At 47.3% G+C, this 21,577-nt stretch overlaps 1 protein-coding gene across 2 annotated transcripts in view; it reads left to right on the top strand.

Annotated features, from left to right (window-relative positions):
- SCTR (secretin receptor) overlaps window positions 1–21,577 on the top strand; it is a 73,683-nt gene that overhangs the window by 37,354 nt on the left and 14,752 nt on the right. For both annotated transcript variants that reach the window (XM_055316426.1, XM_055316424.1), the window contains exons 4-7: window positions 5,496–5,599; window positions 12,240–12,337; window positions 13,517–13,649; window positions 15,933–16,086. In XM_055316426.1, the coding sequence (XP_055172401.1) occupies window positions 5,496–5,599; window positions 12,240–12,337; window positions 13,517–13,649; window positions 15,933–16,086 (489 nt within the window). The remainder of the gene's footprint in view (window positions 1–5,495; window positions 5,600–12,239; window positions 12,338–13,516; window positions 13,650–15,932; window positions 16,087–21,577) is intronic.

The following is a 21,577-nucleotide window of genomic DNA, read 5'->3' as shown; positions in this document are numbered from 1 at the left end:
GATTTTATTTACTCATGAGAGACACACACACAGAGAGAGAGAGGCAGAGACATAAGCAGAAGGAGAAGCAGGCTAGGCTCCATGCAGGGAGCCTGACATGGGACTCGATCCCTGGTCTTCAGGATCAGGCCCTGACTGAAGGCGGCGCTAAACCGCTGAGCCACCCAGATTGCCCAAGGATTTTCTTAATTTGAGGCAGGGAGGTGGGAGTGTCTCCGACAGGGAATATTCAGGGACTGACATGGTCTAAAGCCCCAGTCCATGCTGGGGATTTTCATAAACATGGGCTCATTTAACTGTCACAACATCAGAGACCTTGCCTCTTCCCCTTGACCCAATAATGAGCAAAAATAACAGAGACTACGAGAACTTTAGCACTTTGCCTAAGGTTCACAGCTAGAAGGTGGAGAAACTAAGATTCAAACCCAGATTTCTCCAACTTCAAAACCAATGCCCTGTCCTCGAAGCCATGGTCAAGGTGGGACTCCAACCTCGAGATGGGGGTGACGCTGGCTGGAAGCAAGGTAGTTTCATGGCCTTTGGCCCCTGCCCTCCATGAGGTAATTTAAAGCCTAAAGCCTGGCCTGGCCCTGCTGTCCTTCTTCCCTGACCAACGAGGACCTTAATGAGAATGAACCAGAAAAGATGGTCTAACACTGAAACCCACCAGCATCCCAAAGCCAGGTAAGGAAAGGATGACTGGCCGTGGGGGTGGGGGACCAAGACCATGAAGTGTGGGACAGGAGTGTAAATTCCTCACCGTGTAATTCTCTAGTATGCAGGTGCACACACATGTGCACATAGCCCCTCCCCCCCCAGATCTGAGGAGCACACTCTCCCGCTCAGCCATTGATGCCCAGCAGACGGGAACTGCAGGGGACCAGGAGACAGGTTCGAGTCCCCCTTCTCCACTTACGGCTTGGATAATGCCAGCTGCTGACACAGGTGTCCCAAATCTCAAAGCCTTCATACAGACACTATCTGCCTGCCTGACATCCACACCAGCTGTCCCTGATTAGCACCAGGCCTGTGCATGATCCTGCTTCTGCCCACACTGCCTCTGCCAGAACTCAGTTGGGTGGTGACACCGACCTGCGAGGGGCGTGGGAAAGCATGGTCCAGCCAGGTATCAATCTCCACCTGAGAGCCCAAGTTATTCATTCTCAGCCTCGATTTTCTCCCCTGTAAAATGGGGAGAATAAACAAGACCAATCTATAAGTCTGGGCTTGGAAATTAATTTTAAATATCTTCCTTTTCTTAAAAAAAAAGATTTTATTTTTTATTTGCAAGAGAGAGAGAGAGAATGAGCAGTGGGGAGGGATGGGGGAGAGAGAGAGAGAGAGAGAGAGAGAGAGAGAGAGAGAGAGAGAGCAGACTCCCTGCTGAGCAGGAAGCCCTGACTCACAACTGGATCCCAGGACCTGGAGACCACTACCAGAGCTGAAGGCAGATGCTTAGCTGACTGAGCCACCCAGGCGCCCCTAAATATCTTCCTTTGTCCTTTCTCTCCCTCTCTTTTCCCTTCTTACCCTCCCACAACTTCCATCCTGCACACACATGCCTGCAGGCCTACCAACAGTCTTTTCCTCCCAGCATCACCCTTCCAAGTCTGTGGCGGGGGGGGGGGGGGTCCATAGAACTCGCAACACACAAGATTAATCCACACATGGTTGACCTGGAGCAATGTGCTGGTCAGATGCAAGGCCAGGACCAGATCCTGGACTCCCTGTCCAGTGCTCCTTCCTTGCTGACCGAGTTCTCCTGTTGGAGGGACTTGAAGCTCTCCTCCTCTCCCAGCCTCTCCCTCACGGCGCTGGCAACACCTCTGCCTCCCCCACCATCATCCCTCATACCTTCCTGCAGCCGGGCCAGTTAGAACCATGCTCATGGCCAAATCCTTCCGGATCACTTGCTAGAACGCCTGCCTGCCTCATTAACTAGTAGCCCACTGACTCCTTTTGGAGGATCCCCTACGCTTTAATTGCTCAAGACCCACTGGAGAGAAAATGAGTGGAAATATCAGAGAGGGAGACAGAGCATGAGAGACTCCTAACACTGGGAAACGAACTAGGGGTGGTAGAAAGGGAGGTGGGTGGGGGGTGGGGGTGACTGGGTGATGGGCACTGAGGGGGGCACTTGATGGGATGAGCACTGGGTGTTATGCTATATGTTGGCAAACTGAACTCCAATAAAAAAATACTTAAAAAAAAAGACCCATCGGAGTTCACCGAGGGGTGCAGGTCCAGGTCTGCTCACTGCGGGTGAGGAAGCTGGGGTCCCGCCCCTACCTCTGCTGCAGTTTCTTCTTGCTGCCACGCGGTGTCGCTGCGGGGCCGCAGGAACCAACCCGTCTCGGCGTCCACGGGGAGGCCCAGACGGCTGAGAGCCCTGCGCTTGTTGGGGGGCAGTGTCATCTCACCCTCCCCCGCAACCCCCCAGCCCCAGGCCCAGGGTACCAGCCAGTCCAGGGGCGCGGGTCAGCACTAGTCTGGCCTCAGTCACCAAGAACCATCTTCTGAGCACCACCTTCCCTCCCCATAGATCCCAACATCCGCCTACCCCAGTCAGGAAGGAAAGCTTCCCGCAGTCCCACAGGATTCCAGGGGCCCCCAACCCAACGCAGGCAGGAGCACCCAGTGAGGACATGAGGACAGTCTGGTGTTTTGGACCAACCCTTCCTTTTGAAAGAAGAAAATAATAATCATAAGTTTAATTATTTCTCAGGGCACCCACTACAGGGGCCCAGACAGGTTGGTTGTCCATGTGACTGAAGAAACTGCCGGCCGGAATCTGCCCCCAGATATTTTTCTGTATGTGCCAAGGTCTAGAATGTTCCCTCCAGGATGCATTCCTGTGATTCTTAATGGAGCACCGGTCTTCCAGAGTTCCTAGTTAGAAAACACACCTCCCGGGCAGGGGCAGGCTTTGGCCTTTCCCTTCTATCTTGGGATTGGAGTCTTAAAGCAGTAGAGGTTCCTAGCCTGGTTAGGGTCCTGGAGCCTTTTGAGAATTGGATCAAAGCTGTGGATGGGCTCTTCTCCAAACTGCACATATGTATATGCACAAAAATACTGACTGTACCTGCAAGGAACCTCAAGGTATACAGTGTCCTGAACCTGGTAACGACCCCTGACCTATTAGAAATTAACTCCAGAGGAAGTGGGTGGGGTTGAAGGGACTCTAGAGAGAGCCCAGCCCTTGTCTCTGCCACAGTTCTGCAAAGAGCCCTGTCAGCAAAGGGCACTGCCTTGTTAGCCACACCAGGGCCTGGCCTGGATCACATGCAGCCTCTGTCTGGGGCATCCCACTGGGTCAGTGAGGAGGAGACCCTCAAACAGGCAGCCCAGGCCAGCCTCAAGGGACACACTGATACGATACCTAGTTCTGGGCTCCAGGGAGTTTGTGTTCTCTTAATTCAACTTCCCATCCAGCCAGCCTAAATCTGACCACCATTCTATCCTGTTGCACAGCCTTACTCCCTTGACTTAACTGTGGAAATCTCCCACCCCCTCCTAAATTCCATGACTCCAAGCCCCTCCACCCCTGGTCTATTTTTGAAAAGCTAAAAGGAGGAGGGAGTCACACTCTGGTGTTCACTTGTGCCTGGCACCAGCCTGGGCCCTTTCCGCATGCTATCATGTTTCCTGCCCAGTCTTGCAGAGTGAGTGGTTATTCTCAATGGGCACAGAGAAGTGATGCCCCTAAGTCAACACCCAGATGGCCAAGAGGGGGAGTTGCCAGTTTCAGACTCAGATCTAGCTAGTTGGAAACCCGTCCTCCAGGTCTCAGGAGCCCTCATGGACTGCATTCCCTAGATCCAGAAAGTCCGTGTCTCCTGGTGTAGAAGCTTTCCCCGGGACTGCAGAGTCACTTCCCTGGGGGGTGTTGCTCAATCTCTGGTGCTCGGTTTTCTTGTCTGTTAGAATAAGGCCTAGTGGTACCTCCCTATGGGTGCTATGACGATTCGATCAGAATCTGTCATTAGCATCGTGGCTGTGTTCTAGAAATGCCGAGCCAGATTTCTCAAGTTCAGTGGAACCTGTTTGACCTGAACTCCTTGTGAACCAATTCAGTCAATGGAGGGCAACCTCCTTCCTGGGTTCCCATGGCTTCTTCTCAAGCTGAAGCTCCCTTCCCATTGTCTTCGGCTTGCTGTTCTAAAAGGTCCTTGTAGGCAAACTTCCCTGTTTCTTATAGAAGAGTTTAGCGAAGGCGCTTCATTCTGCACTCAGTGGCTCTTCTGGACAACTGGTCAGCAAAACAGATGAGCAAGGGGTCTGGGTAGGCACATGGAGCCCTCAGGAAACTATTCCTCTGCCAGGGGGAGAGGGAAAGCCAGCCACCACTGTGTGGTGGGGCTCTGGAATTGCTATTGGGCCCTGTGCTGGAGAAGGGCAGTGAGCTCTGCGGGAAAGATGCAGTTATCCTGTGATTCACAATGCAGAGAATGCAGAGGTGTGGCCTGAAGGGACTGTGAAGTACTCCTTTCCATGAGGGAGTGGCCCCTGGGAGTCTGACCTCAGTGTGATGCTCTGGTGGTGGTTTTCAGGTGTGGTTAGCCAGGTTGTGGAGTTAGATTGAATGGAACTTCTTGGTGCCACAGTAGCACCAGGAGCCAGAGGAAAATTTCACCATGGGTCGTGGCCAGATCCTTCCAAGGGTGCCAGATTTACTCGGGGAAGGCCACCCATGAAGACGACAGTGCAGACCTGGGATTTGGATAAGCAGGAGAAAGAAAGGGGCCAGTACATAGTGTGGGCTAAGATTAAGGGTCGGAGACCTGGGGTTCAATCTCATTCCCCCCACGTACTATGCTGTGATTAAGAGATTATTTATCTGCTTTTGCCTCAGTTTCCCCACTGTAAAATGGATGCAGTATTTACATGTTATAATTTATTTTACAGGAAAAGTAACTGCATAGCTCATAGTCTTGCTAAGGATTAAATGAGTTGCTACCTGCCATAGGCTTTAGAACGGTGTCTGGCACATAGTAATCACCTTGTGTTATTTTATTAGAGCTAGAATTTTATATTGAGTAAATAAATCATCTTTAGTGAGATGAATGGGTTTTTTTGGTTAGGGTTGTATAATTCAAAATTGCTTGAGACTGTTGTCCTCGGCCTCTTGAAATTTATGGGGACGCTGCCATCCTTGAAAGAGTACTGGTGTCCTACCAGCGTGAAGGTTTATTATTCACCTCCTGTGGACACAATGTGGATTGGGAGGCGCCCCTGTTTGGGAAAATACCCTCAAAAAGCCAGAAGTGGCACCCCAGGCAGTAGGGGTGAAGTATGGGGAAGTCCCTCCTGGAGTGCCAAGGGACCTTGGAGCTGAGATTGGAGCCTGGGAAGGGAAGGTGAGGGGTGGGGTGGGGGTGGGAATGGAGGTGAGGGATGGGGTGACCTCAAGTCCTGTGGGGGGCTTGGAGTCCAGTGGAGGAAAGCTGCTGGGACCATAGGGTGCCGCTCACCTGCAGGATGCTTGGCCCCTATAGGTTCCATGTTTCGAAACTGCACGCAGGATGGCTGGTCGGAGACCTTCCCCAGGCCGGACCTGGCCTGTGGGGTTAACGTGAATGACTCGTCCAATGAGAAGCGGGTAAGCCTGTCTGCCCATCTTTTCCAGGTGGGGGCCTGTAGGGTGAGAAGCCCTCTGGGAGAGGACAGAGTAGGGCCAGCCCCAGGTCAAGATCAGGGGACTGGGAGCTGCTCCTGTTACCCCCCATGTCCCCTGCTCATCACCTGGGGTTCGCTGGGCCTGCCTTGCTGCCCTGGTCTGGTGTTCATGACAGAGATGGTGTTCTCGAAGACCCAGACACGGTGCCACCATGAGACGGGGGGTGATTTAGTCATGAAAGCAAAAGAGAAGCAACATGGTGGCTAAATGCCTGGACCCAGACTGGAGAGTCTGAACCCTGACTGTGACCTTGGTCAGGGAGGGAAGGACTTAACTTCTCTGTGCTTCAGTTTCTCCATCGAGGAAATGTGGCTGTGACCTCACAGACTTGTCAAGAGAACCAAGTGAGGTAATCCAGGGAAGTGCTGAGCAGGGTGCCTGGCTACAGTAAGTGCTCAATAAATGTTTACTATTGGGGTGTCTTGGGCTCTGATGGGAAGGAACGAGCAGACTGGTGTAGGGTTGGCCCATTTAAGAGGTGATGCTGACCAGTGGGCTGAGCTTCTCCGGGTGCCTGGAGTGCCCAGGAGTTTCAAAGAGCCCCTCATCCTTACTTTTCCTGCCTGATTTGTACACATCCTTCAAGACTCCACTCCTGCCCATCAACTCCAGAAAGCCCTTTCTTCCCACCTCCCCACCCCCAGGATGGGCTCCCTTAATATGTTTCATTGGCCCCCACCTACTACCTACTACGTTAAATGAAATTGTCAGCATGTGCCATGGGCATCCATCTCTCTCACTAAAATATGAGCTCTTCAAAGGTTTTAATTCACTTAACCAGCATTTATTAAGCACCTACTGTGAGCCAGACTTGGGTCTAGGTTTAGGGATATTACAGGGATAAATCAGTCGCTTGTTCACTTCCAGGCCCACAGACCCCAGCACAATGCCTGGCACCTACCAGGTGCCCGATGAATGTTTGTTGTTGTAGTGACCACCTACCGTGAGCTGGCTGCTTGATACAGTTACACGAAATCCTCAGAAAGATTCATTGTAAAATTGTCCCTATTTTGCAGATGAAGAAACCGAGGCTCAGAGGGGTTAAGGAACATGCTCAGAAACTAGTGGAGGCAAGACTCAAACCAAGTTAATTCCAAAAAGAGCCTGTGTTCTTTCCTCTAGTTTCTTTTTTTTTTTTTAAGATTTTATTTATTTATTCATGAGAAATACAGAGAGAGGCAGAGACACAGTGAGAGGGAGAAACAGGCTCCCTGTGGGGAGCCCAATGCAGGACTCGATACTGGGACCCCAGGATCATGACCTGAGCCAAAGGCAGATGCTCAACCACTGAGCCACCCAGGCGTCCTATCCTTCCTCTAGCTTCTGCTACCTCCCTAGTACAGTGCATGCCCCCTGTGAGATGCTCTTTTGCAGCCCCGTGGGCTAAACTCCCCAATGGGAGTCCAGATGGACAGGTTTACTGGTCCCTTGGAGGATGGGATGGGGGTGTTAGAGAAGCATGGGTGGGGAGGAGAGAGCAGCAGAGTGAAGGGAGAAAGCATGAGGTCTTGAGACAGACCATACCCACTTCTGAATTTGTTCTAAGACTCTTACCTCTGGCCAGTTCTGCTCTGTATGGAGACCAATTGGGGGACCAGAGTGGAGACTTGAGTTTCTTCCCTCCCAGGGCTTGTCATCCTGTTTGGGGAAACACACGAGGTCTTCAGATCTGGCCAGAGCAGGGTGCTTTAATAACGAGACCAACAAGCATTGATCAGTGGGTACCGATGGTTTTGAAGGACCCCTGCAGGTTACCACTTCTATCACTGAGTATCTGAGGACAGGAAGTTTATGTGATCACATTGTCAAAAGCCATAAAATTAAGAAAGAACCTTCTTATGATGGATGGCATCATAAAGGTTCGAAAGGATGCTCTGGGCTGCAAGAAACAGAAATTTCCAACTTGCCTAATAAACAAATGTGGCTCATGTAACTGGGGGTTCAGAATTCTTTAACAAAGCAGCCCTAAGAAGCTGCCAAAGGATGAGTTCTTTCCATTTCTCCTCCTGCTATCCTGATGGCTTCTTCTTGAGGCTGGCACCTCTCTTGATGGAAGGTGACTGCCATTGGTGATGACAGCCACGGACTCCCCGATGCCTGCTTGTCCAGGAGGAGGGACAGCCTGATTTTCTATGGCTCTTTCCTAAAAGTAGGAAAACTTCTTTACCCAAACCCCAGCAAGCTTGTCCTCATATGACTTGAGGCCCCAAATGACTTGAGCCTGTCCACCCCTGGACCATCCTTGGCAAAGGGATGGGACACAGGATTGACCTAGGCCAGTGGTTCTCAAACCTTTTGGCCTTGGAACCCTTTTACACACTTAAAAATTATTGAGGACCCCAGGGAGCTTTTGTTTTTGTGAGTCATCTCTATTGAAACCACATCTGAGACACTGTTGGCTTAGACCAGTCAGCTGGGAAAGGACAAAGCCCAGGGCCTTAACCATGATATTCATCCAGGATTGAAACTAAAATAACCGGGAGCTAAAATTTAACAAAGATAAGTGCAAAGTTTGGACTTAACTCAGAATTTTAATTGACCAAAAATAGTGGGAAGGAGACCTACCTTGGCTTCAATGCCCATAAAAAAATTAAAAAAAATTAAAATCCCTAAGATCAGAAGAGTTTCCAGACTGTGTGATTTACTGGAGCCTAGATTCTGGTCCATGCTTTGTCTTTTACTCTGAGATCTGAATCATCCTATTGATTGAAAAAGAAATGTCTTTTTTCTTTTAATCAAATGATGATGGAAATGTGCATTTGTTGATTGTCTTTTTTCAATTTCCTTACTTGGCACATGCCACTCTACTTATTGACAAATGCCCATAGTGGACTCCAATTGGCAGAAAGACCAGGCTGCCGCTTGAGTGAATAAAATGGGTTTGCTTACCTACAGCAGAGGTTGCCACAGCCTTTGCAAGTAAAGTTTTATTGAGACATAGCTACGGCCATTTGCACTACAAGAGCAGAGCTGAGTAGCGGCAAGACACCAAATGGCATCCAAAGTCTAAAACATTTATTATCTATCCCTTTACAGAAAAAGTCTGCTGACCCCTGATCTAGAGGATGCAGAAGGAATTTGGCCCAGTCAGGAAATACAGCAGAGAGACAGGCAGCTTGATCTAGGACAGACAGCAGTGAGGCTTCTGGATCCCAAGCCCCCTGGGGGGTGGCACCCACTGCAGATGTGGAGGGCTGGCATACTGAGGGCACAGCAGGCCTCCTGGGAGGAGAGCTCTTTCTGGGTCAGAACTTAAACACACAATGCAGGAGCAAGTGGGGTTGGCTGGCATCCTGAGGGTTCCCTGGCAGACAATAAACCCGACCTCAGGACAGTGCAGAATATTCAGGCCAAACACCCCATACTTGTCACCCCCTGCCTCCTCATGCTGTCACAGACTGGCCCAAATCTGCTTCTGAACTGGGAGCTGCCAAACCATGTGTTCCTAGGAGTGAGGCTCATGCCCTCAGGTATGGGGCTCATCCTGCCCATGGCAAGATTATAGGCTGACATTTATTGGTCCTCTGATTTCTTAACATTTGACTGCTCCTCGATGTCCCAAAGTCCAGGCACGGTTAATTTAGCAAAGGCAGCTTACTGCCCTTTTGGCTCTCTTCCTCATTCCTGGGACGTGGCTCCTGGCTTCTGGGATCATAGTCACCTCAGCGGGGAAGCTCAATGTCACATGGCAACCATCCCATCAAACACTACCTCTTGCTCTCAGAAAATTTTTGGTCACCCTGAGTCAGATTTCTTTTTGGTAACTTCCTTACCCTGGAGCTCACACACTGGGTCTTATGCTTCTACCTGTCAGTCATTCTAATACTTTTCTCCCCCAAGTTTGTTTGTTTCCTTGGGGCATAATATACCCAGTTTTTTCACACACTCTTCCCTTCTCCTAAAATGTTCCAGTTTATCAACATGCCTCTTAAAATACCATGCCCAGGGCAGCCCTGGTGGCGCAGCGGTTTGGGGCCGCCTGCAGCTTGAGGTGTGATCCTGGAGACCCGGGATCGAGTCCCACGTCGGGCTCCCTGCATGGAGCCTGCTTCTCCCTCTCCCTGTGTCTCTGCCTCTCTCTCTCTCTGTGTCTATGAATAAATAAATAAAATCTTTAAAAAAAATACCTTGCCCAGAATTGGACATAACATTCTAAACACCCCAATGTTTCCTGCTGTCCCACAGCACTCCATTATTGTAACTGAGATTGGCCTAATTTTTTTAGCAGCTCTCTTATAACTCATACTTCATATGACCCATGACTTGTGTTGAAGGGTGGAAGGATGATGGGGGTGGAGGTGGAGGTGGGGAAAAATTAACACGCTCCAAGTGTCTTCTAAGTGCCAGGCATTGTCTAGATACCCCACCTGATACTTTATTTGTTCCTACAAGCCTGCAAAGTAGATATTATCCACATTTTGCAGATGAGGAATCTGAGGCTCAGAGAAGTTAAGTAATTTGCCCAAGGTCACACGGCTGGTGAGTAACAGCCCTGGGTTTGGAAACCTTGTCTCTGGGCTCCGAAGCCTGCATTCTTTCCCTGCAGTATTAACACCACGGAGCTTGGGCCATTTGAACTTCAAAGTCATTTTCATATGAACAGCTGTCAGCAAGGTTTCCCCAAAACTATCCTTGTGCCTGTTTTTTCTTTTCTTTTTTTTTTTTAATTAATTACCCTTTTCCTCTGGCTATAAAATAGTACTTACCCACTGGAGAGAAATGAAAAGTGTGGAAAAAATACAAACAAAAATAACAACTATGTCCACAAACTTACCACCCCAAGTTAACCATTATTAACATCTAACACATCTTTTTACAATCTTGTGATCTATGCATGTATGAGATTGAACCACATGAAATGACCAGTATTCAATCATTTGACCTACAAAAAAAGGGCATTTTCATGTCATTCAACTTACCACTTTTTTAAAACAGATGGCAAGAATCACACTGTACATGTAAAATTTGAATTCTGCTTTTTCGCTTAACGTTACATTCTTAGCATGTGCTGACATCTTTTAAAACTCTTGGTGAGCATCATCTTAATGGTGGCATACATTAAAATAATTTGATTTAAAATAATTTTGTTAATTGTTCTTCTATTGTGGGACATTTCAGTGTTTTTCATCACAATGGTTCTGTGATAAATATCTTGTTATGTATAAATATGCTTTTCCTTCTGTGTTTATTTCTTCTTGTGTGTGTGTGTGCTCATAGAACTAATTGTTAGAGGTAGAAGGGAGGTCAAAAGGAATACACTTTTTTTTTTGGAATACACTTTTTAAAAAAGATTTTATTTATTCATTCATGAGAGATGCAGAGAGAGAGGCAGAGACATAGGCAGAGGAAGAAACAGACTCCCTGCGGGGAGCCTGGTGTGGGACTCGATCCCAGGATCCTGGGATCAGGACCTGAGCCAAAGGCAGACTCTCAACTACTGAGCCACCCAGGCATCCCGGAATGCATATTTCAAAGGTTCTTGATACATGATACTTTCCAGAGAGATTGAAGCAATTTTTACTCCCACTATACCATCACCTGCATAGGATATTATTGCCTTTAAATATTTGCTGATTTGGCTTGGAACAAATGGTATATAACATTATTTGTTTAATTTTCATTTCTCTGATTTCTTTTTAAGACTGTCATACTAGTTTTCTTTTTCTTTTTTGGATCTAAAAGATGCAAGGTTTACATTTATCTTTATATGTCACATTTTTTCATCCCATTGAGATCTTTCTGAATCAAAGATGAGTCAGTAATGTGAAGTGGTGGTTGGCTGCATTAATAGGAGTGCAGTGTACAGGTCAGGGGAGGTGATGATCCTCCTTCCTGGTCAGAGAATACATTGGAGCTTTCCAGCTACCAGTTCTGGGTGTCTTATTTAGGAAGGATGTTGACAATAGAGCATATCAATTGAACAGAAGGATGAAGGATTGTGGCAAGAGATTGAAGACACAGGAAAAATGTCATTCTGAGAATGTATGTGAGAGATGAGTGAGTAGAATAGCTGTATTAAGAAATGACAGATCTCTCTGTACGATATTTGCAACTCTTCTATAAGTCCAAAACTATCTCAAAATGACACGTTTATTTTTAAAAAATAATGATAGGCCTTAGGTACGGACAAATTCAATTTATTTCAAGTGGCTCCAGGAGTGGGTCCAAAAGAAGAACCAATAAGTACAATTGAAAAGTAATGGATTTTAGCTTCACAGGAGAAAAAAATGATCTAATATTTTGCACTGCTGTATAGCAGCTGACTTCCTAAAAGGCAGTGAGCCTGTATTCCTGGAGGTGTTCAAGCAAAAGGCTTGAATTCAGGGTGGTGGTAAGGGGCGCTGTACATGGAGTAGAAGCTTGAGTTTGGCAGCAGATGATCCCCAAGGCTTTCTCCAAAGCCAAGATGTTCCCAATCTATGAATTGAGGCCCATGGAGTGATCAGTGTAGCAGTCCGTATTGAAAGGTTCAAGTGGCCCCAGCAGGTATCTCTGAGGCAGAAAACAGCACAGGTGGCCGGGTAGGTGGGTGGGTGGGGCTGACACACGCCTCTCTCTGCAGCACGAGTACCTGATGAAGCTGAAGGTGATGTACACCGTGGGCTATAGCTCCTCCCTGGTGATGCTCCTGGTCGCCCTCAGCATCCTCTGTGCTTTCCGGTGAGAACACATTGCCAGCCCTCTGTCTCCCCAGCCTTCTCCAGGCACAGAACTTGGGTCTCTTTAAATTACTTGGGCCGGAAAAAAGAAGGTATGGGTGGGCCACCTTGTGGCCTCTTGCTCTCGATCTTACCTGTGGCAAAACACTAATATCCCTGTGGCCTTATTCATATTTCTATTCATTTAGCATTTCCTGACCATATCTAGGAACTTACTGCACCACTTGCTTTACATGTGCTATTTGTAATTTTCACACAATCCTGTAAGATAGGTATCATGAACCCCATTTCATAGGGATGTTAGCCAGACTCTTGGTTGCAAGAAATAGAAATCCACCTTAAAACAGTTTAAAGAGGGATCCCTGGGTGGCGCAGCGGTTTGGCGCCTGCCTTTGGCCCAGGGCGCGATCCTGGAGACCCGGGATCGAATCCCACGTCGGGCTCCTGGTGCATGGAGCCTGTTTCTCCCTCTGTGTCTCTGCCTCTCTCTCTCTCTCTCTCTCTCTCTCTCTCTCTCTCTCTCTGTGACTATCATAAATAAAAAATAAAAAAAAATATTAAAAAAAAAAACAGTTTAAAGAAACAAAGGTGACCCGACCTACATAATTGACAAAGTCAGGAGTATCTGTCGGGCTTTAGGAATGGCTGGATCTAGGTGCTCAAAGGTATCAGCAGAACTAGATTGTCTCCCTCCCTTTCTCGACTCTGCATTGGCCTCATCCTTAGGCAGGCTCTCTGCAGGGGTGGCAGAGACAACCACCAGCAGCCCCAGGGGTACATTCCATGAGCTCAGCCACATCAGGACAAGGAAAGCTGCTTGCCCATTAGTTGCAATGAAAGTCCTGGGGTGGGGTGGGGGGAGGTTCTCATAGGTCGCGCTTGGGTGGCACACCCAGCCTGAGCCAATCACTGCAGCCAGGGTTTGGAGTACTCTGATTGGTCAGGTCTATCAACAGGGTAGGGGGTTTGGAGCCACCCCCACCCAGCGCTGGGATGGGTTCCCCATAAGAAAGCCTACTTCTGGTACCAGAAGACTGAACGAGTATCCGACTTTGACCCTTTCTGCAGAGGAGGAGGCTCCGGCTCTGGCAGGTGAAAAGGTTTGCTCAAGGTCATAGAGCTAATGTGTGGCAGAGTGCCTGTGGCTCTGGCCCCACACCCTTGCATTCTTTCCCTCCAGGAGGCTCCACTGCACCCGAAACTACATCCATATGCACCTTTTCGTGTCCTTCATCCTGCGTGCCCTGTCCAACTTCATCAAGGACGCGGTGCTCTTCTCCTCGGACGATGTTACTCACTGTGATGCCCACAGGGTAACACACCTGCAGGTCCCAGCATGTGGCCAGGCCTGCCCTCCTTCCCCAGCCTAAGTTTTGAAAGGGTGGCGGCCCTGTTGCCCCACCCCCAAGTACCTACTTTGGCTGCACTTCATGCCTAGAGCAGAGGGGCCGGTGCTGGGCTAGACCTGGGGATGGGGGGAGAGTCCTGCATCTCCAGTGCACAGTCTGGGTCATGTATGTGAGCAGCTTGTCAGGAAGCTGCTGGAAGCTGCCCTTTGACTCTCAGCATCCAGGAGTGGATTAGCCACTGGAGCAATTAGATAGGTAGTGAGGCTTTCCCTCCACCTGCAAAGGCCCAGCTGTGGACAGATGACCAAGTCTAAAGAGGATTGAGGTCGGTTGTAGAAAGCAAAATGGGAGCACACGCCTGTGTGTCCACATCTGCAGGTCTGTAGTGAAACTATTGTTTTGTTAAATCTAACCCCCTTCCTCCTTCTGCAGGCTCAGATGACGACTCTTAATTCTTTGCAATATCACTCTGTGTATCAGTTGGGAATCCCTTTTGCCACATATAACAGAAAACTATGCATCAGTGGCTTGGACAGATGGGGGTTTCCCACATAAACAGTCTGCAGATGGGAAATCTGGAGGTGGCACAGGGGCTCCATGATGCCATGGTGGACACAATCATTTTCCTTCTTTATGCTCCACCGTGCTTGATTCTGTGCTTTACACCACATGTTTACAATGTGGCTGCTGAAGCCCCAGGCCTCACATCCATGTTCCAGCCAAGCAAGACAGTCAAGTTTAAACAGCTTTTGTCTTTGGGCAGCTTTGCCTTTTGTGGATGGGAAAGAATGTCTGCCCCCAAGACACCTGTCTACATTTCATTGGCTAGAACTGTGTCATGTGACCATAGCTAACTGCAAAGGAAGCTGGGAGATTGAGTTTTTTACTATCATAATCTCCATAGCAGAGGCAAACAAAGGAGAAAGGGATTGGAGATTGAGATTGGTTTGATCAACCTGCCTGTCACTCCCCTTCCCTCCCTGGCTCGTATCTCTAATTCCTTACAGATCTGTTAAGGTTTATAGTTCTGTGTGTGTGTGTGTGTGTGTGTGTGTGTGTGTGTGTTTTCCGACTCAAACGGAATCTCCCAGGGAGATTGGCAGGATGAAGGAAGAGTACCAGAGTGAGAGTCAGAAGACTTAAATTCGGGCAGCCCCAGTGGCTCAGCGGTTTAGCGCCGCCTGTAGCTCAGGGCGTGATCCTGGAGACCCTGGATCAAGTCCCACATCAGGCTCTCTGCATGGAGCCTGCTTCTTCCTGTGTCTCTGCCTCTCTCTCTGTCTCTATGAATAAATAAATAAAATCTTAAAAAAAAAAGACTTAAATTCAGGCCCCCCACCTCAACTAGCCAGAAGTCTAGCAGTGCCAGCAGGGAACCTCCTTGGGGCCCACTAAACAGCAGACTCACAGGCCAAGCATGGGCCCTGCCTAGAATCAGAATCTATGGGTGGCTGTAGGCCAGGAACCACAGCTGGCCAGCAGGGCATCACTGGGTGCTCCTTCTCTGTGGATGTGACCTCGAAGCAGTCCATGTAGCAGCCCTTGGGCCATCCCAGAAGCTGTCTTCTCTCCAGGGAACAGCTCAGTGAAAGCAAAGGAGACCCTTGTAGTGTTGGAAGGGTTGCCTTGCTGGCAAGGGAGCCTCGTGCCCCATAAGTCCCCAGGCATGGCTTCTGGTGATCCCTGTAAGAGACATGCCCATAACCAGGCACAGCCAACACCCATCCCCATCCAGTAGTTAGAGGTCTCCAGAACAGACGCAGTGTGCCAATGAGGGGCTGTTTTCACTATAATCAATGTTGCCTCCTGACATAATTGGTACGTCCCTTCTTTTCATCTGTTTCTGTGGAAATAGCTTGGAAAGGATTTTGTTAGGCCATTGCTCAGAAATCCCTTTCCTTCTCTAGACCTGTGTTCTCAACTGCAAATGAGGAACGTGGGATTTGGGCCCTACCTGACACAGGTTTACAACTGGCAGCCAGTTCCAGGGTTTGAATGCAATTCCTGCTTCTGTGATGGCCCATTAGCCTTCTTGTCTAAGCCTGTTGGCATGTGGACTTCCGCCCTCTAGACACCTCTGTAGGCCTGGTCTTTTGAGAGTGGAAGGTCACAGCAGATGGCCATGAGCCCCAGAGACTCCCTCTGTGACCTGACCCTTACCACACCCTGTCACTTCCTTTGGGGGTGGCCACTAGAGGGAGGCCCACTGTCACCTATCCTGGGGCTCACCTGCCTCTCTCTGTCCAGGTGGGCTGTAAGCTGGTCATGGCTTTCTTCCAGTACTGCATCATGGCCAACTACGCCTGGCTGCTGGTAGAAGGTCTCTACCTTCACACACTCCTCGTCATCTCTTTCTTCTCGGAAAGGAAGTGTCTCCAGGGATTTGTTGCCCTCGGATGGGGTATGTTTCTCCATGGGTATAACGACTGTGGTATATGGGAAAAGGTACTGAATTAGAGAATTTGGTTTCTAGTTCCAGCCCCACGCTTAGTTAAGTTAGCTAACTTGTGGAATCAGGCAGGCTGCTTCTTATTTAACACCCTGGTTCTGGTTTATTTGTATGTCAAATGGGAATTAAAAGCTAAAATATATCCCCAATTTTGGCTACCCAAAGTCTCTTACCATTCAATACCACCCAACACTTGTCTTCCTTAGACATTCTGCTGACATATTTTCATTCTTGCTTCCTTTCTATATCAGTTAGGGTACTTTTGACTGTAGGTATCAGAAAACCTGGCTTAGATCAGCTTTAAACATAAATCAATTGTCTCCTATATCTGAAAAGCTCAAGGACTGCCAACTTCAGATGAGGCTGGATCCAGCAGCTCAATCACGTTTCTTTGCGTCTGTCTTTCTACTTTGCCTTCTCTAACATTGGCTTTATCATTAGACCAACAGCTTCTGGTCTACCAGATTCCTTGTTATATCCAATGAGAGAAAAAGGCTGTGTCCCAGCATTCCCAGCAAATACTCTGAGGTTCACTCTGATTAGACCGGCTTATCTCATATACATCCTTGAACCAATCACAGAGGCCTGAGTGAGGGAAATACACTGATTGGCTTAAGCTACTCAAACCACATGGTTTCCCAAAGGAAATTCAGGGTTTGTTTGTGGGAAGGAGGGGAAATAGTAGTAAGAGAGCCAACTACAGGCCCCATTCCATCTCTTCCCCCTTTCATTTCTAATCAATGAAGATGATAACTTCCATTTCTTGAGCAATTACTAGGAGTACAGTGCTTTACATACTTATTTAATTGCCATAACAACCTCCAGAGGCCTCTCAAAGAAACCTGCTCAAAGAAAGGATGTAATATGCTCAGCTCACACTGCAGACAAGAGCAGACCCAGGATTCAAACCAAGGCTTGTGTATTTCCAAAGCCCCTAAATTCTTATTCTGCCATTAACACAAACATCCATCCATCCATCCATCCACCCACCCATTCATCTATACATCGAACCATCCACCCATCCATCTATGTACCCATCCATCCATCCATCCATCTACCCACCCACCCATTCATCTATACATCGAACCATCCACCCATCCATCTATGTACCCATCCATCCATCTGTACATCCATCCATCCATCCATCTGTATTCATTTGATGAACATATGTAAGTTACCCACTGGGCTCTAGAAAGATAGCCAGGTTCCTTTGAGTGACTCATATGCTAACAGGGATAGTCATGTGTACCAGCCATTAATTTCATTTGCTTTCTTCTTAGTGTCTTTAATTAAGAAGTGCCCTTGCCAGGAATGTCCTGTCTTTTCTGCTTGTCTGAATCCTTACATGCAAGGGCCCTATCTCCTCACATCAGGAAAGTCACCTGAGGTGCCAGAGCTCACTGAGCCCTCCTGTAAACTTTGGCAGCCTGATTAGCACATGACCCTTGGCCAGTGGAAGCTGTGGGGCTCTGCAGATCTTTGGATTTCTGCATAGGACAGTGGTCCCAGAGTGCTGGGAAACCAGGGACTTGCTTTATGCAGGTGACCCCAAAAAAGCACCCAGTTTCTAACCTCATTCACTGACTTTGGCTCCCAAATCTGCCAGGATCTCACCATATGAACATGGGCAGTTTCATTATCTGTAATACCAGGATCACAATTTATTTGGCTTCCTTCGAGTATTTCTTTGTGCTAGGAGGGGCTTCTAAAGATTACAGAAACAAAACCAAAAACAATTCCAGCTTCAAAGGTGTCGTAGTCTAGTAATGAGACAAAATTGGATTGTGACATCCCCAATCCAGATTTTTAAGGAGGGTTTATTTTATTTATTTTATTTTAATTTTATTATTTTTAAAGATTTTGTGTATTCACTTGAGAGAAAGAGAGCACAAGCTGGTGGGGAGGAGCACCTGCTCAGGGCTCAATCCCAGGGTTTAAATGAGTTTTTAAAAGAGTTTAAATGAGATCATGAGAGCCATCCTTTCTTCCTTAAATATTTACTGAGCATCTACTATATGCCAGGCCCTCGGGGTGGAACAGCACATAAAACAGCAGTTAAAACAGCGGTTCCTCCTCTCTGCCTGCATAGTCCTGAGGAGACCATGAAGGGACTCAGGAAGGTCTAAGGTGTTTTGTCTGGGTGAAGCCATTCTCTTGCAAAAGCAGGGGCCCCTCCTAAGTTTATATGCAACTTGTTTCCCCAGAGATAGGTTGCTTAAATGAGTCCATGCTCACTGTAAAAGTGAAAAAACATTTTTTTAGTAGAAAAAAAATTACCCTGGTCTCATCTAATGAAAAAATTTTTTTGGTTTCCCTCCAGACTATTTTTCCTACTCAGTTTTTCTCTGCAATTTTGTGGTCATTCCATATGTAGAATTCTGAATCTTGCTTCTTTCCATTAACACACAAGCGTACTCTGTATTTTTCTACCCTTTCCATAAACATTTTTAACTAGTCCATGGACATATTTAGCCAAATACCTATTATATGGATATTTAAGTTGTTTCTAATTTTCCACTGTTATAAATAGCACAGTGACAAATATTTCTGTGAGCTAGGCTTATTTCCATGTAATATGGAATCCTAGAATTGGGATCGCTGAAATCAGGAGTGAGCACTTTTAAGGTTTATTTTTTTTAAGATTTTATTTATTTATTCATGAGAGACACACACACACACACAGAGAGAGAGAGAAAGAGAGAGAGAGAGAGAGAGAGAGAGAGAGGCAGAGACAGGCAGAGGGAGAAGCAGGTTCCATGCAAGGAGCCGATGTGGGACTCGATCCTGGGCCTCCAGGATCACACCCCGGGCTGCGGGCGGTGCTAAACCACTGCGCCACTGGGGCTGCCCACTTTTAAGGTTTTTAATACTTATCCAACACTTACACTTTTTCAAGGTGGCTGGGGTGTCAGCCTGTACCCAGAAAATGGTGATACCTTTGGCTTTTAGGAAGATGAACCAAGCTCCCACTCACTGAGTTGGGAGCCAGCATCAGAGTCACGTGGAGGGTGTGTCAAACCTGGCTGGCTGGACCCCATGTCCTGTGCCTCTGAGCCAGTTGGCCTTGGGTGTAGCCAGAAACTCTTCATTTCTACTAAGGCCCCAGTGACTCTGATACTGATAGTCTGGAGACCACGCTGGGAAACCCTAACTCGAGCCATTATCGGTTCTCCCACTTTCCACCCACTCTGTTAAAGATGGAAGACAACAATGAATAGGTGGCCCTTCAGAACCTATGTTCTTTGCCCAAAGCACCCAAAAATAAGGCAGGGAATTTTTGGAAAAATGTTATTTTTATTAAAGTCATGCACATACTTGGTTTAAAGAATTAAATAGGACCACAAAACTTACGATGACAAAATGCAGTCTCTTGCCCCCACTTCTATCCAGAGGTGACACCATACAACTCCTTAGCCGGTCCTTCTAATGTTCACTCTTGTGTTTCTAAACAAGATTCTACTATTCCCTGATTTGTCCATCTGAGGCACTATTGGTTGACTCTAAATGATGGACAGTAAGAATGTAAAATTCTCCATCCACTACCTCCATCCTATCACTAGTTTTTCCACTTTTGGTTAAGTCCTATTCGATGTATATATCAGTATGTCTACGTAAATGTTTACTGCAGAGCCGAGTTGTGTACAATGATTTTACTTCCAATGTCTAACCTTTTGTTTTTTATGGAGTCACTTTTAATTGACTTACTTGTTTTATGCTCCTGTACTTAATTCCCCCAAATTCTCCCACAGAACTAGAAGACGCTCCTATGGCTGTTTTCCAAATCATCCAATGTCAACAGGAAATCTATTAGTTCCTATTTGTTTGGACTCTTCCTGCTGTCTTAGTTTCCTATGGGCTGCGTAAACAAATTGCCACAAACTTGGTGCCTCAAAATAACAGAAATTTATTCTCTCACAGTTCTGGTGACCAGAAGTTCAAAATCAAGATTCAAGCAGGGTTGATTCCTTCTGGAATGCCCCATGCCTCTCTCTCTTCTAGCTTCTGGTCATTGCTGGCAGTCCTTGGTGGTTTTTGGCTTAGGGATGCATCCTTCGATTTCTGCCTTTGTCTTTATGTGGCCTTCTTCCCTCTGTGAGTCCTTTCTCTCTGTGTCTCTCATGGCCTTCTTATAAGAATGCCAGCCATATTGGATTAGGGCCCCCATATGACTGGCTTCCTTATAAATATGACCTATGACCTCCTTTTACCTAATTACATGTGCAAAGACCTTCTTTCCAAATCAGGTCATGCTCTAAGGTTCTGGGTAGATATGAACTTAGGGAGGATGCTATTTAACCAAACAGACCCAACAATGGTCTTTTAAGAGACTTCTGCCTTCCTGCTCTATTTGAGCTGGTTGTTTTCTAGACTTGCTCAATTCTCTTACCCTTCATGCTGAGAATTTCTTTCGTTTTCCTCTACATAGCCTATTCCTTTATTTCTTATCTCCTCTGCGGTTTGCTCCTGGTGGTGTTGGAGCACACACTCTAGTCCTTGTCTAACAAAGAGTACATGGAAGGTACATGTTTTTGCATTGCATTATCTGAAAATATCTTTTTCAACTTTCACACCAAATTCATAGTTTTCCTGGGCATAGAAATTAGGTTGAAAAACTCGTTTTCTCCTAGAATCTTGGAGGCTTTCTGTTTGGGCATCTGATGCTACAGGATGTGCTGTGTTATTCTGTTTTGTTTTGTTTTTTTTAAGATTTTACTTATTTATTTGAGAAAGAGAGGGAGAGAGCATGTGTAAGCAGGGGTTGAGGGGTAAGGGGCAGAGTGAGAGGGAGAAGCAGGCTTCCAGCTGAGCAGGGAGCCTGACACAGGACTTCATCCCAGAACCCCGAGATCATGATTTGAGCCAAAGGAGGATGCTTAACCTGCTGAGCCACCCAGGCACCCCTGCTGTGTTATTCTTCCCCCCACCCCCATGAGCATTTTTATTCATCTTTTTCTACTTAAGCTGGAGGGTCTTCTCTCTGTGCCCTGTGTTTTGAAATGCCCTAGGGATGTGCCCCCAAGCAAGCTGATTTCATCCTTTTCGCTGACATCCGGTGGTCCTTTCATCTGGAAACTCACATCCTTCATTTTCTTAGACAATGTTCTTACATCACGATTTCTTTCCCCTTGGTTTTTATCCTCTCTTTCTAAAACTTTTCATCAGATGGCGCACATCCTGGAATTGACCTCTGATTTTTTTCCTGTCTTTCCTCCTACTTTTCATTATCCTCTTTGTGTTCTGCTTTCCGGGCAATTCCTGGTCTCTATCCTCCAACCCATCTATAGAGTCTTTTATCTTGGTTATCATATATTCAATTTCTAAGACCTCTTCCTGGTTCTCCGACTGCTCCCTATTTTCAGCATCCTGTTTGGGTCTTGCAGATGTAATCTTTCCTCTTATCTCTCTGATGATACTCCTTAGAGTTGTTTTGTTCAAGTGCCTC

The sequence above is a fragment of the Nyctereutes procyonoides genome, unplaced genomic scaffold (assembly GCF_905146905.1).
Source record: "Nyctereutes procyonoides isolate TBG_1078 unplaced genomic scaffold, NYPRO_anot_genome, whole genome shotgun sequence".
Classification (NCBI taxonomy): domain Eukaryota; kingdom Metazoa; phylum Chordata; class Mammalia; order Carnivora; family Canidae; genus Nyctereutes; species Nyctereutes procyonoides.
The sequence above is the reverse complement of the archived record's forward strand: the minus strand, read 5'-3'. Positions and strand labels throughout refer to the sequence as shown.